Here is a 17,506-nt window from a genome sequence, read left to right as displayed (position 1 = left end):
AACCACAAATGTAAGGTGCATACCTTCCAGAGCAGCTCACACTCTCGCTCTTCCAAGGCCTTCTTATGTCTAGTAGTCACCGCTTTTACTTCAGACTGTACCACCTTCGCTTTCATCTCAACCTGCTCTGCCACAGCCTGGGCCTGTTCGATACTCAGCTGGAGAGGAAAGAAAGACAGACAACACAATTAGGGCTCAACCAAACCTATCAGAAATGCATCAGAGGACTGCTGCTTACATGCCACCAGATCTTCAGGAGAAGGCACAAAATGACAATGCATGGGGTTTTTTTGGTGTTTTGTTTTTGTTTTTTAACAAGGCCTTCACCTATTTATCAGAGCCTGCAAGCTGACTTTTTTTTAATACATCTATTACCTGGAGTTTACGCCTCCATTGTACCACGCACCAACACCACAGGTCTGAATTCCTTGTGCAACTCCAGCAAGCAGCTAGTATAAACTCAAGAGACTCACAGAAAGTCATGTTCATGTTTTCCTACATACAGTTGTCTTGTCTCTCAAAATGGTTCAGACTCTTGTTGTGTGATAGTTCTGGTTCAAGTAAGAAACGACACTGTAGCAAACAGACTGTTTTATCTTTGCATCTGAGCTGCACAGAAATACCCCTAACAGAATGCTAAGTTAATCAATTTAAAAGGAAAACACAAAGATTGGATGATTATAAGTTAAAAGCTTTCATATAGTTATTCACACCTTGTACAGATCCAATTCTTTCCAATATAACCTTGTAATACTGGTGTTTAAAAAAACCATTCTGTAGTAGCATTCTGCAAATACACAGAATGCATCTGGAAGGAACATGTAGATCACCCCAAACCTATTTTCTACCTTTAAATTAAAAAAAAAAAAATAAATATTTCCTTTAAAAATCCTTCCTGAACTGCCCCCCCAAGTTTCACAAAATATTACAAAAAAGGGTAAAAAAACAAACAAGATAAGGAGCAGGCAAATTTGAACGATCACGGTTTCCAATTAAAAGGTTCAATAATAGCATCAGTTACCTGAATCTTTTCAACATATTTGTCAGTCATACAGTGAACCAGCCTTAACATGCAGGTGAGGCTGTGGAGCTCTCAGTTAAAAAAAATACTAGTTTATTAGTTACAAAATTCTAGAACAAGATGATAGTAATTGCAGGTATTTAGCCTAGAAAGGGGGGCAGGGGGTGGAATTGTATCAGTGTATTTAAGTGCTTGAAGGGAGGGCACAGAGGACAGAGCCAGGCTCTTTCCAGTGGTGCCCAGTGGTAGGACCAAAGCCAATGGGCACCACCTGAAACACAGGAGGTTCCCTCTGAACATCAGCAAACACTTTTTCACTGTGAGGGTGACTGAGCATTGGCAAAGGTTGCCCAGGGAAGTTGTGCAGTCTCCATCTTCGGAGATATTCAGAACCTCGCTGGACAGCATCGTGGGCAACCTGCTCTAGGTGTCCTTGCTTAAGCAGGGGGGTTGGACAAGACCTGCAGAGGTCCTTTCCAACTTCATGAACACTGCAATTCTATGACTGTTCCATGTACCACTCGTTTACTCTTTTCAAAAGCTTGGCAAATCACAGTATTTTATTTCTACAATTTTAATATTAACCAATTACACACAAGACATCTAACCCCCTACCAATACATTGCACACAGCTGTTGCAGCTCAACAGGAAATAGAAATAGTTATGGGGTTGTTTGCTTTGTCTGTTTTAAAAATACAGCATTGTAGACAGACTTCACAACACCTTCCCCCCACTCTGGTCTGAGGAACTGGTCCACTTCGGAACTTCTGAGCTGTTTCAGACCAGGTAGTCAGGGAATCTGGCAGAAAACATCTTTAATCTTCAGAAATGCAGGCTTGATGGAGTGGGCAAAGATGTATTTTCAAGGCTTTACTGTACCGTTTAGGACCTGACAGAAAATATCCTCAGTTTAATAATGTATATGATTATGTACCAATCTAAGAACCACCTGATGTGACAGTATATGAACTACTCGATGTGATCCAGCTTTGTCTAGAAAGTCAGACAGGGCTTTTTGATACCTTATATGGAATTAGTTATTAGTCTTTTCAAACGTCTGATCCAGCAAGTTCAAGAGCATCTAGCTTATGCCAACAATGGCAATGCTAAAACATAAAACCAGAAGTGTACTGTTACTTGGACATTTGCATTCCAGGTAGTTATTTTAAGACAACTCATTTGAGCTAGATATACTCTTCCAGGTCATGTGGGAGTAGAAAACTGAAAGGAAAATGAAAACTAACTTGGTCAGGTGATTAGTCTCTGGAGACAAGATGAAGACAGACAACTCTGAGAAAAGACAAGGCAATGTTTCTGATCATTAATCCAAAGAAGTCTCTTACAGGAATGCTACTCACAGCCCCTCCAACAGCACAGGGCTCAGTGAGAGGAGCATGTCTCCTTCATGCAACTCCCAGGTCAGAGTCACCTTCCCTACATTTTTAACAGTGTCTTCACACAGCCTAAATACCCCAGTCCCACTGCAGGCAGACCTGACTTGCCTTCACACAAAGCTTCTGGCAGACAATATGATTCAACACTTCAAGCTGACAGAACATGAAAAATCTGATTACAAGAATCATAGAATCACGGAATGTCCTGAGTTAGAAGGGACCCAAAAGGATCATCAAGTCTAACTCCTGTCCTGCATATGACAGCCCCACAGTTCACACCATGTGTCTGAGGGCATTGTCCGGTCTCTTCTTGAACACTGTCAGGCGTGGGGCTGTGACACCTCCCTGGGGAGCCTGTTCCAGTGTTCCACCACCCTCTGGGGCAAGAATCTTTTCCTAATGCCCAACCTAAACCTCCCCTGGCACATCTTCCTGCTATTCAACAACTAGCAAAGCAGACAGGGAGTCATAACTGGCCACAGATTAAAGCTTAAGAGAAGCCAGTAAATCTAGCTAGAAGAGTCCACATACAAGAACACTTGTACCTCTATCATCTCTGCCTCTGAAATACAGAAACAGCTTCTACCGCAGGGAAAAGATACGAATTTCTTCCAAAACCAGACCTGTACACTTTTAAGTACAGCAAAACACCCTCATTTTCTTTCAAACAGAAACAGGTATCTCCTTGAGAAGCATTAAGGAAACTATGCACTATCCACTCTTATTCCAATTCTAACAAGCATGTCTGTGAAAGCAGGAATGTCTTGGGGTTTACTTGTTTGAGCTTTTTCACACAGCAGTACCCATTAGGACTGTGGTATCTGTGTGTACACTTTCCTCACACCTGATGGCTAAGAGCAATCTCAGTTTCCCTCACAATTCTTCACTAAAACCAGAGTCCACCTTTCAAGAACACCATCATAGCAGGAGAGGTATTAACTCCCTGGGGATGCTGTGATGTTTCATCTGTAGGGACCAGATATGGTAGGGCAAGTAACAGTACTCAATAACACAAGGTTGTCTACCATCAACTCGTGTCATGATCTGGATTTATTTTTACTTGCCCCAGTCTCAACAGCTCAGATCAGTGAAGGATGCCCAGAACACTAAGGCTCTAATATTGTCCAGGATATCAGCAAAATTTTGGTCAACTTCACACAATCCTGCACTCTGCCAAAAGAGGCAAGAGCAGCCGAGGAAGAAGGCTGACCAGCATCACACAGCAGCAGACAGTAGTATAGTGGGGAAGGAACAGCAATAAGCAAGTTTTTTATCTATCTGAAGCAAAAGCCAAGAGCTTTAAATACAACTTTTTGGAGCCTTCTTTACATGGAAATCTCTTGTTCTCTTTGATTGCTGTAAGATATCACAGCTCTGCCATGATAGCTCCCTCCTGCTGTTCTGCAGGCATTTCCTGTGCAGAGCTTGTCTCGGAAAGGTCAACTTTTTAGGAAACATGTTAAGCAGCAGCATTTCTTGTTCTGGTCAGACACGGCACAATCTTTTTAGCAACAAATCCTTTTAAAGAACAGCAGCTTTTATGATGCACTCTCTGCATGGCATGGCATATTTATTCCAGTGCTTGTGAATGAGATGGTTAACCAGTTCACATGCTTGGGAAACAGAACACAAGATCTGTGTTTAGCAAAGAATCACATTGTGTTACTAAATTTGATATGGAAAACTATCTTGCTTTCTCCTGTTGACCAATACAGTAGATGGCCTATTTGCAGCTGTACCTATTAACTCGTGACCTCTCAGAGGCCCAAAGGTGGTCAATACCACACTCTCTATTGTATTAAGGATGTCACCGGTGCCTTGTGTTTAAAACAAAAAACAAAAAACAAAACAAAACAAAGAAAAACACCAAACAAAAAACAACTTTGTGATAGATCTTGTAAACTTCAGGGTTGAAACTGGCACTTCCAGTTCCTCAGAGTAAAATTTAAGTAACCCTGTTTGTGCAGGCAATATGTACCAGAGGGCCACAACAAAAGGAAACCTTGTACCCAGAGCTTCCAGTGGGGCAGACAAGCATGTTTTCACTAAGGAAAGAAATGTAGACATCCACCACTAGCTATTGCTACGAGCACATTTCAGCATTACTTGCTCTTCTCTATAAACCTACCCAAATAGCAAACAACAACATTCAGGACATATTTTAGCAGAACATGACAATGGCATGCAGTTTTAACTGTACTTTCAGATTTCAAAGCATTTAACAAGGGTTATTAAGTGTGCAGGTCTCAAAGCTTCTCTTCTCTGAACATCTTGTATAAACTGAAAAGGCTACTTTGTTAACACCTCAAGGTAGTTATTCCTATAATTTATACAGCATTTTACACCTGATTAGACCTAGCTCTGCATGAACAAACCCCTTACGTAAAGTGTCACTGGCACCCAGAGTACCAGTGCCTATATACATGCTGAACCAAACAACCCTTCCCAGGAGAAGATGGTAGACCCATGCATGCCTGGCGAGTTCACACATATTCCAGCCAGTTGAGTAAAAGGTGAAGAGCAAAGTCCTACTTGACCCCAGGTGTGCTTCATGAACCCCCCTTTAGCTACATTTAACCACTTTGAGAGAAAAACGAAATAGTAATAAGCTTGCTGCGGTGGCTATGACAAGTGCACTGGTGCTATAATACAAAGCTATAAGGAAAGGGACTGCAAGAGCTAGGAGTCAAAGTAGCATCATAGAAGTTGGTTGCACTTCTGGATATGTGGGCTGACTGCAGAGGGGCCAACATCAGGACTTGCCATTTTGCAGACTGCCAGTTTTCAGCCATTTTTTCACATTTTCTGTCTTCCATTGGACATAAGGAACTGGAGCCTCAAGGTACCAAAAATCTTTCTACAATTTAAAATTCACTTAACATGAATATTCCTGTGGAATATTTATTTGTAACGTTCTCAAAATATCACTCCTCCAAGTTTTCACTAATGCTGCTTTTTTCAATGAAAAGTTATGCTAAGAACCATACAACACTCAAGGGAAAAAAAACAAAAACAAAACACCATTATAAAGCACATGTTCTGATGGACTATAAACAAGAAATGCAAAGTTACTGTACAGGTGCTGATGCCCTCGCCACATGGCTTCCACAGTCCAAGACTCAGATTAAATCAGTATGTCCCGAGTTATATCCACACAGTACACAGTTATTTAAAAAGGCTAACTTATGTCTCTGAAATAGCAGAGTCTGTTAATCCAGATGCTGAGCCATGATGTTACATGATGATGAAAGGCTGAGAGAACTGGGCTAGTTCAGCCTTGAGAAAAGGTTTAGGAGAGACCTCATCACCATGTTCCAGTATTTAAAGGTTGGCTACAAAGAAGATGGAGACTCCTTTTTCACAAGGAGTCACATGGAGAAGTGGTGAAATGTACAAGTTACTCTTGAGGAGATTCTGATTTGACACAGAAGGAAATTTTTCAGGATGAGAACCATCAGCCATTGGAATAATCTCCCCAGGGAAGTGGTGGATTCCCCAACACCAGACACTTAAGATTCAGCTGAACAGAGTGTTGGGCCATCTTTCTAGACTGTGCTTTTGCCAAGAAAGGTTGGACCACATTATCTTTGTGATTCCTTCTAACCTGGTATTCTGTGACTGTATCAATTCAGTTCAGAAAATTATCCATTTGAACAAATGGCAGCACAACATGATACTATGACAAAACAACAGGATGTAAAGGCTGCTTATGGTAACTGCATTGCAGCTCATTGACACAAGCTTGTATGAGCATTTTTAGAAGGTCCTTAGGGTTTTAAATTCCATCCATCCAAAGCTGGGAAGGAAGTATAAATATTGGAATTAATGCCTGAAAAAATAAGTTTGCTAGTCTAAGTTTTCCAATGAAGGTACAAACCACTGGAGAGAAAATTCAAACTTGAAAGCAAGCTTTGTTTTCTTCAGAGGAATCCTTCAGTATTTCAGAGGTCAATGGACCACAGGTAATGGCTAAAGAACCTTAAATACCCACTTCCCTACCTCAGTATGGAGGATTTACCCTTTAAACACCAAGAAATTTAAGAGGAAGTTAATCCTTCTTAGAGGAAAAAAAACCCAAACTTCAAGATTATATATATTCTCTGGCAAACCTCCTCTAGCTTTTAAAAGCACATTAAATACAAAAAAACTTAAGGAAATCTTTACATATATCTCAAGTGAGCCCTCTTCCACCAAATGTGAAAGGTGTACCATCCATTAATCACTTAGTTTTGGTTCCTCGTGGTAACAAGCCACAGACTGCTTGTTTCAAAAAAACTCTTCCAATTACTTATCACTGTTAAAACAACCAGGACATAACAGCCAGCTTTTTCCAACATCAAGAACTGGATATAAGCTTCCTAATGTTCTTCTACTAGAAGAATTAATTGGAAGGCCCTATACAAAATACAGTTGCAGTAAAGATGCTAAGATTAATAGGCTTCACAGTGGCTTTGCACTAATATTGGTGCAGCTAAAGCACAAACCACAGTAGCTGGACCTATTTAAAAGTTGCATCCTATAAAGTGTAAAACACAAAAAAATTCTCACTTAATAGAAAAATTTATCTCAAAGACAACTTTCAAAGAAGCTTAGATAGAGGGAGGGCTAGGGGCCAGGTTAACTCACATCAGAAACAGACTATCACTCTGGTTTGTACTGCAAGAACAGGTTTTTGCCTCAAAGTTTTAGGCAGAACAGTAGTTTGGAGAGTGATACATGTCAAATGCATCTTTCTCAATAAACATCTGCTCATATGTTACACTGAGTAACTCAGCGAAACACAAAACAAAACAATTACTAGAATTACAAAGAAATTCAGCCTCTGTAGATATAAATCCTAGATTTAAAAAAGCACAATTGACTCAATTTTATTTACAAAGCTTCATTTCAGATTCTCAAACCTACAAGCCTGAGTTCAAAGCCATGCATGAGGGTGCCTGAGCTAACTTGATGTGACAACTCCAGAACGATCCAGCAGTGCCATCCTTCTCAGGTATCGACCTCCCGGCAGCACGGATCCATATGGCAACCCACAGGGAAGCTTCCACCGAAGGGCAGAGTCTCAAGGCAACAGATCAGCTTCCTCCTCCAGCTGGCCAAGTTTCCTACAGTGCTTCCTTAGAATAAAAGTTCTAATCTACTTCATATCACCTCCCCCACAATTTTGGGAAGAGAAGGCATTGCCTTAATGGCTGACCCATCCCTACCACCAACCCCTCAGACTTCCATGCTGGTAGATAGAGAGGTCCACTCTACGTTCTGCACATGACCAGTCTCGCCACATTAAATTAAATGTGGAAGTCTGCACTGGCAAATGCCCCAGAAAAAATAAACTATGGACTCAGCTCAGAAAGAATTTATTTGTTCTCCAATAAAAACACTTTTAAGACAACCGACATGAACAGATCAAACTGTATTTTAACATATTCACCTGGAGATTGAACCTAAATGGGAATAAGCACTCGTGGCTTTACCATTGCGCAAGTGCATTAGATTACACATACACATACATACGTATATACAATTACACATGTATAGATGTATTTTAAGATCATGACATTTTGAAGAAGCCATCTATCTTTCATCATAACAGATTTACGTTCAGTTTGTGGCCTGGTCCTTGGAAAAAATTCTGAAATAAGACAGCCAAGCGTGCACTTTCGTGAGGTAAAACAAGGCAGCAGGACAAGCTCCTCCATATAGAAAGGCAGCAGCCCTGCTTCCCCCCACCCTATTAATCCAATGTCAACTTTAGCTTTCATATCATCCTGCAAACCAATGTAAGCTGCTGAAAATGTTGGCAAAGCATCCCAGCAAGGAGCATACAGCTTTCCACTGAGACAAGAAGGAGGTCCTACAAGCAACAGAGTTGGCTGTTCCTGCTCCATTCCCTGGCACCATTGACAGTCCTTGTAGCACTACAGTGAATCAGACTCGGGGCTGACGCAGCCAAAAAGTGATACCATGGAAAGGTTTCCCTTTCAGTTCCATCACCTCACCACTCAGGCACAAGTTCTTGTGTTAGGGATAAGCTTAGAAATAGGTGATCTAGGCCAGGACCAGTGCAGCACAGGGAAGCAAGGGAAGCTTTCCCTTGCTGGGAAAGGGGAAATGAGGGGAAAAAAACCCCAAAAACCTTAAAACCACAAAAAAACCCAAACAAAACCCAACTGAAAAAACTCCACAAAACAAAACACGCAGAAACCCCAAGTCTCCTGCTGCCAGGCTTGCTATTTCCTACAGAGGACTTCCAACTCTTTTGAAAAGTGAGGTTTGGACTTTTCAGGAGTGACAGACTAGATTGGGCCTTAGTGGATCCAAGAGGCTGAAATGTATCCCAACTCACAGCATTTTTTAAGTCTGAAAAACAATCTTTCCTCCAAAGCCGCAGGAAGAGTTTAAATAAACATTTCTTCCTAAGAGCCTTCAACTTTGGTTAACCAGATACTCTCCAGCCAGTTGACTCATGGCTTGATTTCCTCTGTCCTGCAATGGCCTTCAAATTCCACCTTTTCCTCTTTACTCAACTACCCCTCCTCATACATCCTTAAGATCTCACGTCAGAGCTATAACTTTCAAAGCCTATTAAGAAAGAGTTACTAGTACAGCTGTATGCATCAGTCCCACTAAAAATGTTACTGCACCATATTACTTTTCAAGCTTCTTAGAGTTCCAGTCTATGTTCCTCATGTTAGAGCTTGTACTAGCATTTAATTATCTGGTGACTATTTCCAAGCATTCAAAGCATTCAAGCCAGTTTCTCTTAATTCAGAGCCTCGTTAGAGTTTGTTTTAAATTCATGCTGACATGCTGTCTCCTCCCTAGGATAAATACATAGCTTCACAGCCCTATCATCCCAAGAACAAGGAGAGCTTGCTTGCTTCATAAAAACTTCCTTATGCAGCCTTTGAGTCAGCACCCCTGCTTTTAACTGCATCACATGCTCTTCTAGTTGTTGCTGATGTTGCTTAGGTAGCAGGTGTCCTGAATTGTACAGTCTTCCCATTCCTGCATATGCACACACACAATACCACCTACTGAACTTTATCCCTGTTCTGCTCACTCACTACCCTTTTTCTGTCCAGCAGCCCAGATTAAAAAGCCCACTCAACTAATAAAACTACTCAGCTCTCAAAAAGCATGGTAAATTTTACAGAATCTTTACACAAGCTGCCCAGTTAATGCTCCCAACATAGCCTCTTAACCTGGATGGGCTGAGCTGGACCAGGGTAAAAATGCTCAGACGAAGTTCATTGTAGCTGCTTGTTTGAGTTACATGAACATAACCAGTACCACCCACCCTCGACCCATACCACCATAAAATAGTCAGCTCACCACAACAGCAGGAGCCTCCAACATAGAAGTCAGAAGAAAATGGAGGGAAGGAACAAAAATTAAATCCAGCAGACACAAAAGCATTCATGCAATAGTAGCATAGTGGTACTCAATGATATTCTGCTCATTTCTACTCCAAGAGACAGTTCCTTCTTAGATGATTTATCCACACCAGTTAAATGATTATGAGCCCTGAAGGTCAAAAGCAATAATTATTACTAACAGACAAGTGGGCCTGTCTAGGACAGCCTGGAGAAATTCAGAACATTGTACTAGTGACGTTCTGTAAACTTGCATAATCACTTCCTTCTTATTTTGGGGACACATGAAATGCTTCATTATGGATACTGCTGACAAGTCTCGTGACCCAATTTTAAACCAATCTGGATAAAACCTAAGATTTACAGGATTCTGTCTTAAGATGGAGTTTTAAATTTAAATTTTAAATTCAGTTCCAAAAACTTGGTGTTTGCTGTTCGTTGTAACAAGTTAACATCACAAGCTTAAGGAAGACATCAAAAAGTTTACTATCTATAGTATTTATTCTGTTCTACAGGTACAGAGACTCAAGGAGAGAAAAGTTAGTTGTTCCTGTCCCACTGAACAAGCTTACAGAAGTTACAACTATCTGCTGACAGGCTAAAATTTGTGGCTTATTCTCACTAGAGGCAGAAAAATTGTCACATCACAGAAAGGGAAGCAACTTCAAAACAGTCAGTCCCCAAGACACACAAGCCCTAGATCTAGTAACATGCCCAGAGTACACAGAAATTCTGTAGTGCTGCAGGAAAGCAAGCTAGGAGAGACTGAGGGAGTAGTCACTGCTGACAGCAATGGAAAAGATTTAACAGATTTTATTCAGTAAGAAAATTTGAGACACCCACTCAAGCCTCATCTTCTAGAAACAAGCAATGATGGGTGGACAACAGTGGGTTTTGTTAATTTTTTTTAATTCATTACTATTTGCAGCATGCATGTGCCAGGATAGCACACCCAATTCAGAAATAAAGTTTACTTCCTATACATGGCGTTCTACCAACATTTACTCAAAAAAAATATCAGTTAAATCACACAGAAGTGTTGATTTTAAGAATATCCAGGTCAAATGTAGAGTATTTGAGGCTGAAGTGAAGCTTCCCACTATGCTTTCCCCATCCAAAGTTTTTTCATGCAGGCAAAACTACCAGTAATATATCTAATGACCGTATAATCACATACAGTAATATCATGGAATACTAAGTAAGTTTGCTGATGACACGAAATTGGGAGGAGCTGTCTACAGTCTTGAAGGCAGAGAGGCCCTGCAGAGGGATCTGGACAGATTGGAGAACTGGGCAATAATGAACCAACATGGGCAAGTGCCAGGATTTTGTACCTGGAACACAGCAACACTGGTTGTACATACGGACTGGGGGACAAGATGTTGGAAAACAGCTCTGCTGAGAAGGATCTAGGGGTTCTAGTCAATGGCAAGTTGAACATGAGCCAAGAGTGTGCCCTGGCAACCGAGAGGGCAACTGTGTCCTGGGTGCATCAAGCACAGCATCACTAGCCAGGTGATGGAGGTGATTGTCCCACTCTGCTCTGCACTGGTGCAGCCTCACCTGGAGCACTGTGTGCAGTTCTGGGCAATGCAGCATTAAAAAAAAAAAAAAGATAAAGCCACTGGAGTGTCTCGAAGGCAGCTATGAAGTTAGTGAAGGGTTTGGAGGGGGAGCTGTATGAGGAATAGCTAAAGTTACTTGGTTTATTCAGCCTGGAGGAGACTGAGCTGAGAGCTCATGGCAGCTACAGCTGCTTCACTCTGCTGACCAGTGATAGAACCCAAGGGATTTGCAGGAAGATGTGACCAGAGAGGTTTAGGTTGGACATTACGAAAAGCACTGGAACAGGCTCCCCAAGGAGGTATCAAGCCTGACTGTTCAAGAAGAGACTGGACAATGGCCTCAGACACATGGTATGAACTGTTGAGCTGTCATATGCAGCAACAGGAGTTGGACTCAATGATCCTTGTGGGTCTCCTCCAACTCAGGACATTCTATGATTTATATTTGCATTATAAAACATAGCTGGAGCAGAACACAATAATAGGTAGTTATAGTATGCAACTGTGTGTGCAGAATAATCCCCATATAGAAATACCTCCAGATCCTCTGTGCAGGCAGATTAGAAGTTTCACACTAATCAAACAACTAATTAGTATTGTGCATTTGGTGGAAACACTGAAGACAACCAGAGTCATAGGTAGTTACAGTGCTAGATGCTGTAACAAGCACAAAAGTAGGTCTCAGTTTTAGAAACAAAACCAGGCTTGGCATTTCTAAACAAAATCAAAACGTTCTTCAAAATGCCTCATGCTCAAGTGTTTCATATATATTGTGATTTACATGACAGGATTATGCTGCAAGAATGCAAAATTCATATAACATCACTTTGTTTTCAGCTCCACAGCCACTTCTGTCAGAGATCTGAGAGAACAGAAGGGGTGAGAAGACTGACAGCAGCAGAGAGCTTTGTGCCTTGACACCTTACCCTGTAACAGACAAGCATGGGGGGAAGGGGAGGGAAGGAGGGGGAAATAACCTACTCAAGTTGGGAGTATCTTACTTGAATAGCCTGTCGTCCTTGCTGAGCATCTGCCAGGAGCTGAATGGTGAGAGTCCTGGAATCCTGGAGGGCATCTTGGAGGTAGATAAAGCTGTGACCCACATGTCGTCCCATGGTACATTCCCGACATATGGGGACAGAACACGTATCACAGTAGAAATGCAGTACCTAGAAGAAAACAAAATTGTATCACTATCTATTAAAGATTTAAAGAGAAATAGTGCCATGATGAAAAAAATCCAACTACTCAACTACAAAGGAGATGGCTAGAGGCAGTAGCAATAGGCAAAGACTTCACAATAGTTTCTCCACAGAGGAAGGGGCTATCCCCTCCCAGTAAGCTCCAAATCATATAACAGCTAGATGGAAGTATTACTGTTTTCTTTGCAATACAATACTAGGAAGAGTGTCCACATCAGCTCCTCTTAAGAGCGGAAACCATCTGCCAACACTTGGAGATTGGAGATGTCATCTATGGCAAGATTCAGGTGAAGACTTTTCCTGCATACACAAACACCACATTCTCTGAAGCAGGTCATTTAATAATCACTGCACTGGAGACCTGGAGCACCAGCACACCCACCCCAGAAGGGGAAAACAAATTATGCATGCTGAAAAACAATCCTCTGTGTTTTAAAAATACGCAAAACCCTTATGTTCAGCACAGTGACAATATTCAGCAAGACTCCTTTTTCTGCCACTCCCAACAGCAAAGCCAAAAACTTTTGCTATGACAGTGTTTCTATGCTAGTGATACAAGACTGGAACATCAGAATAAACAGAGAATTCAAATGCTACAGTGAACTGTGGGTAACCACTAAAACCTCATTCTATTCACAAGGCACTTCAAAACCCTACATTCAAATCACAATGAAAGTCTTAGACAAGATGTTAGCCTAGGAAGTGGGATCCATTCATCAGCCACAACTGTTCCCATTCCACCCAGTAGGGGGAAGCAGCACACAGAAATAGCATCTTCCATCCAAGTAGAGGCAAGTAAAAATCAGGTTGGGGTTTTTTTCTTTTGTAAGATGCAAGTGAAGGAGTACCACACTTCAACACAAGAAAGTTCTGTATTCAAAATCTTGCTCATAACTACATTATTTTTGTTGAGTGCAAAATCTAGGTTATCATGGGGAAGAGTCCAAAATGCACTGTACAATGGCAAACAAGGTTTCATACTACAATTTTCCCATCACCAGTGATTTGAAATCTACCTCACAGAAAGGAGCAAGAGTGGAAAAGAGATTGGACAAGTATTTGATACAACTGTCTTCTCACAGCTGTCATCCAGCCCTCCTGATTCCAACTAACAGTTCGTGATATGGTGCATAACATCTCCCCTTCCCTTCTCCTTCAAAAGGAAGTGGAAAGACAGGACAGGTGATTCCCTCAGATAAAGTGACATTTTAAGCTCCTGTAAGTGCAACAGCTGAAGCAGTATACGGATTAATTTCTCAAAGGGGTATGTGTTTTTGTGCACACAAGTCAGATTTTACTAAAACTTTTTTTTAAAAAAAAAAAAGTTCTGTTTCACTGCAGGGAAACTGAAATTGACGTTTTGCTTTTGTTCAAATACTAAACTTTCCAACAGTATCTCAGATACTCAGTCTTTTGTAAAGATGTAAAAAGCTGCCTTGGTTCTGAAATGCATTATTCAAATGAAATCATCTTCCTTCAACTAGAGTGCTCCTTGTCTTTACGCTGTGCTTGTCTAAATCTGTATCAATGTTCACTTGCTCATGCAGTTCTGTAACTCTGATGTTGAAATTACAGGGAATGTTTATTACATGTTGCTGAACGACTTCACTTGAGCAACTGAAAAGTTGAGAGAGAATGAAAACCAAGACAGGGTATCAAGTTAAGTCATATGAATCCGATATACTTTAAAAACATACAGAAGGGATTTGGGGCCTCAATCACACACAGCAGCTGAAAGGAAAATGGTGACCATATGAATAGAAGTCCAGAAGCAAGTAAAATCTGTTATTAGTCCTCCAAAATAGTCAACACCAGAAGCAAAAGCTTGGTAAACCACCACAAATCAGTCCTGTCACCTAGGCACTCCTGCTGCAAAGTAACATCACCCAATGGTAAGGAGTCACCCAGCTGTTCAAACCAAAGAAACTGAATTTAAGCTGTTCAGTTGCCTCTCGTCACCCACCAAAATGTCATGTAAAGCATCACTCCCAAATTTAGAATAGAGACGAAAGCCACAATCTCATTTCAGAAATATGCAGATTACATAGGACACAGCAGAGGAAAAGCCTTTTGGGTAAACACCACAAAGTCATTGATAAAATCTCATCTACTTCTTAGTAAACAAAATGGTGGAAACAGATTTAAAGTCTGGGAGCAAAAGCGTTTACAGGCATGAGCAAAGAAGAAATAGACAGTGACAGTTACCTTAAATACACACATGAGAAAGCACAAATGTACAAACGCTACTGCTCTCAGCATGAAAGGGAGCTGGAAGAACCTGCCAGCTTCAGAATACACTAGGAACCTTCCAGAAACTCCTTTCTGGACACAAAGGCTTCAACAGTAACCCCAACGTGGCAGAGGAACAAGAAGGGCAATTCTCCTCTGGTGGTCGGTCTCACATATTGGCCATCAGGAGCACCCAACAGTGACCACAAGCAGGAGGACCACACTCCCAGAGAATTAAGCTGCAAAGTACCCAGCTGTGCAGGGTGCAAGAGTCAGGGGGGGAATTTGTGCCAGCTGGGCTAAGGAAGCTGGGAGCACAGCTTCCATCTTGCCTGTGCTCGCAACCACAGCCAGGCATTTATTGTTATGCTCAAGCCTGCTCACATCCCAGTCCCTAGGTCATGGCCACAAAGGTCACATACTGCTAGATTAAGTTTCCATGCCTGTTTCTAAATAGGAGGAAGGGGGGGGAAAAAAGGGGGGGTGGGGGGGGAAGCAAATCCCCCTTTCTCCTACCCTCCCCCAACAAACAAGCCCCTGCAAACAGCTCATACCAACAATATATTGTCCTATTGAAGTAGGATGATAGAAAAGCATGTTCTCAATTCAGATTTGATGCACTTGTAGTGTACCTAAAAGGTGGGCAGAGCCTTGCCTTCTTCCAATCTCAAAGTGAGAAGGGCACCCCAAATTTCAGTTGCACTGTCAATACAGTGACATACTGCTCCTCCTGTTCTCATTACATGACAAATGATAAGATTCTTGGAATGTGGATAGCAGGGATAGGGGTAAGGAAAAGTAATACTAAGTTTTCCATTAAGAAGATCAGCTTGTGATACTACACTGAAAAAAAACCTTAAGCAAAACAAAAAAACCCACACCACACACCATACAAAACAACACCAAAAAACCTCCTCCACAGTACTCAAGAGGAAAGTCCTAAAACGTCCCCCCCTCCACCTTAAGAGATGATAAAGTCAAAGATCCAGCAAGCTGTAAATTAACTATTGTCCCATTAATTTTGCTTTTCAATTGAGTTTTTTATAAGCAAAGCCTTCTAACATGTTTCTTCCAAACTACACAAATGTTCTTGTAGACAACAAAAGTGAGAAGTAGAGAGATTTGTCCTTTCAAAGGAATTCAGAATTATGTAAATTGCATTTCAATGATTTTTTTTTCCTGTAGTAATTATTAAGTAATTAATTATGTTAACTGGTGCCTTTCCAACACCCATTTTGGTAACTTCCTAGTAAAGGAAAAAAGTATTGATAAGCAAGTTAAAAGAAAAAAATATCTACTAAAGAACTGCATCACTACATTAATTAGTATTTTAGAATTTCCATCAAAATTAAATGAAGAAGTCAGAATTCAAGAGGGGAATAGTTTCAGAGATAGTGAAAAGTGATTTATTTTAAAATAAATCAGCTATGGGTTGATTATTTCCCAAACAGGAAATATTTCCTGAATTGGTGGCATACAATTTTAGACACAAAACAATAAAGGGAGCCTACTTCAATTTAAACAGAATCAGTGAACCATATTACAGGGCTATTCATCTTTTACGGCCACAGCAGCCCAAGAAATACAACAGCAAGGCCATAAATGTGATTGCTTCAGGAAAGGCTGTACAGTGCACCGTAAAAAACATTTTACAACAGCAGGAATTCCTGGGTGTCGCTCTCCCCATTTTTTGGTCCATCTGCTTTCAAAGGGGGCAGGGGGATGGGTGGAGATGTTGTTAAACATCCCCCGGGACTGCACAGCAATCAATCATCATCTGATGAATGGCCACTAAAGTTAAACCCTGACCCCACTCCACAATTCCCACACCAACCCTCCTCTCCTTACTGCTGACCAGCTTCCAGCGTGCCCCCCCACCCCCCTTCCAGCCCTCACCAAAATTTCCCAAATACCAAGCCCAGACAAAAGCAATGGAATGTAGAAGGCACCATGACAGAGGGAAATTCAGCAGAAACAGCAGTTGAGGCAGCTTATCCTTAACCTGTGTTTATATAAATGTTCCTTCAGCAATACTCACAGTGCCCTTCTCCTCCCAGCTTGCAAATACTTGATTTCTCTCATTTCAGAGCACATTTAAGAGCACATATGCACACAATTGTCAATACAGCATGTGGAACCTAACCATGTTTAAGAATTTGTTTTCTGTCATGACATTTTAGTGTCTTGCAATGATTTTATTCAAGCCTACAGCATTAAGAATTTGTACAAGGTAGCAACACAAAGTCACATTATTTTAAAATACAAACCTGATGCTCTAAAAGCTACCCTATAATCCTAACCAACACAACCTTAACCAACAACAATAAATTAAAATAAAATCTACAGACAAAACAGTAGCCTCATTTGTAAGTTAACCTAGCTTGAGTTTATGACCAAAAAACCCAACCATAGTCAGTCTAAATTTTTCCATTACTAAAGGTGTTTTATTATCTAGTTCCCTTGACAGTAACTCAAACACCAGTGGCTTTGTTAGGTAGTGTGTAAAGCTTAGATGACTATGAACTTTAATATAAACTAATTTTCCAATGAATTTTGGTCCTCCTGCCTCAGTACTGTGCTTGTTTTTGTTCCCCAGCATCTCAAAACTGGAGAAAAAGCTGCTCGCCTGTACCGTGCATGCAGCAATTTTTTATTGTTATTTATTTATTTAAATTTTAGCAGCACATAAATACACCACCCAGGATGACTGGCCCAGAG

The 17,506-nt window shown here is 41.0% G+C and overlaps 1 protein-coding gene across 1 annotated transcript in view; it reads right to left on the bottom strand.

Annotated features, from left to right (window-relative positions):
* TRIM71 (tripartite motif containing 71) overlaps window positions 1–17,506 on the bottom strand; it is a gene marked incomplete at its 3' end in the record, with an annotated part of 57,807 nt that overhangs the window by 4,034 nt on the left and 36,267 nt on the right. Inside the window, exons 2-3 of the mRNA XM_080339401.1 lie at window positions 12,359–12,526; window positions 24–158 (exon numbers count right to left, since the gene is read on the bottom strand). Of these exons, the coding sequence (XP_080195527.1) occupies window positions 24–158; window positions 12,359–12,526 (303 nt within the window). The remainder of the gene's footprint in view (window positions 1–23; window positions 159–12,358; window positions 12,527–17,506) is intronic.

Source organism: Nesoenas mayeri (genome assembly GCF_963082525.1).
Source record: "Nesoenas mayeri genome assembly, chromosome: 2".
NCBI lineage: Eukaryota > Metazoa > Chordata > Aves > Columbiformes > Columbidae > Nesoenas > Nesoenas mayeri.
Note: the sequence above shows the minus strand (reverse complement) of the source record. Positions and strands in the feature narration are given on the sequence as shown.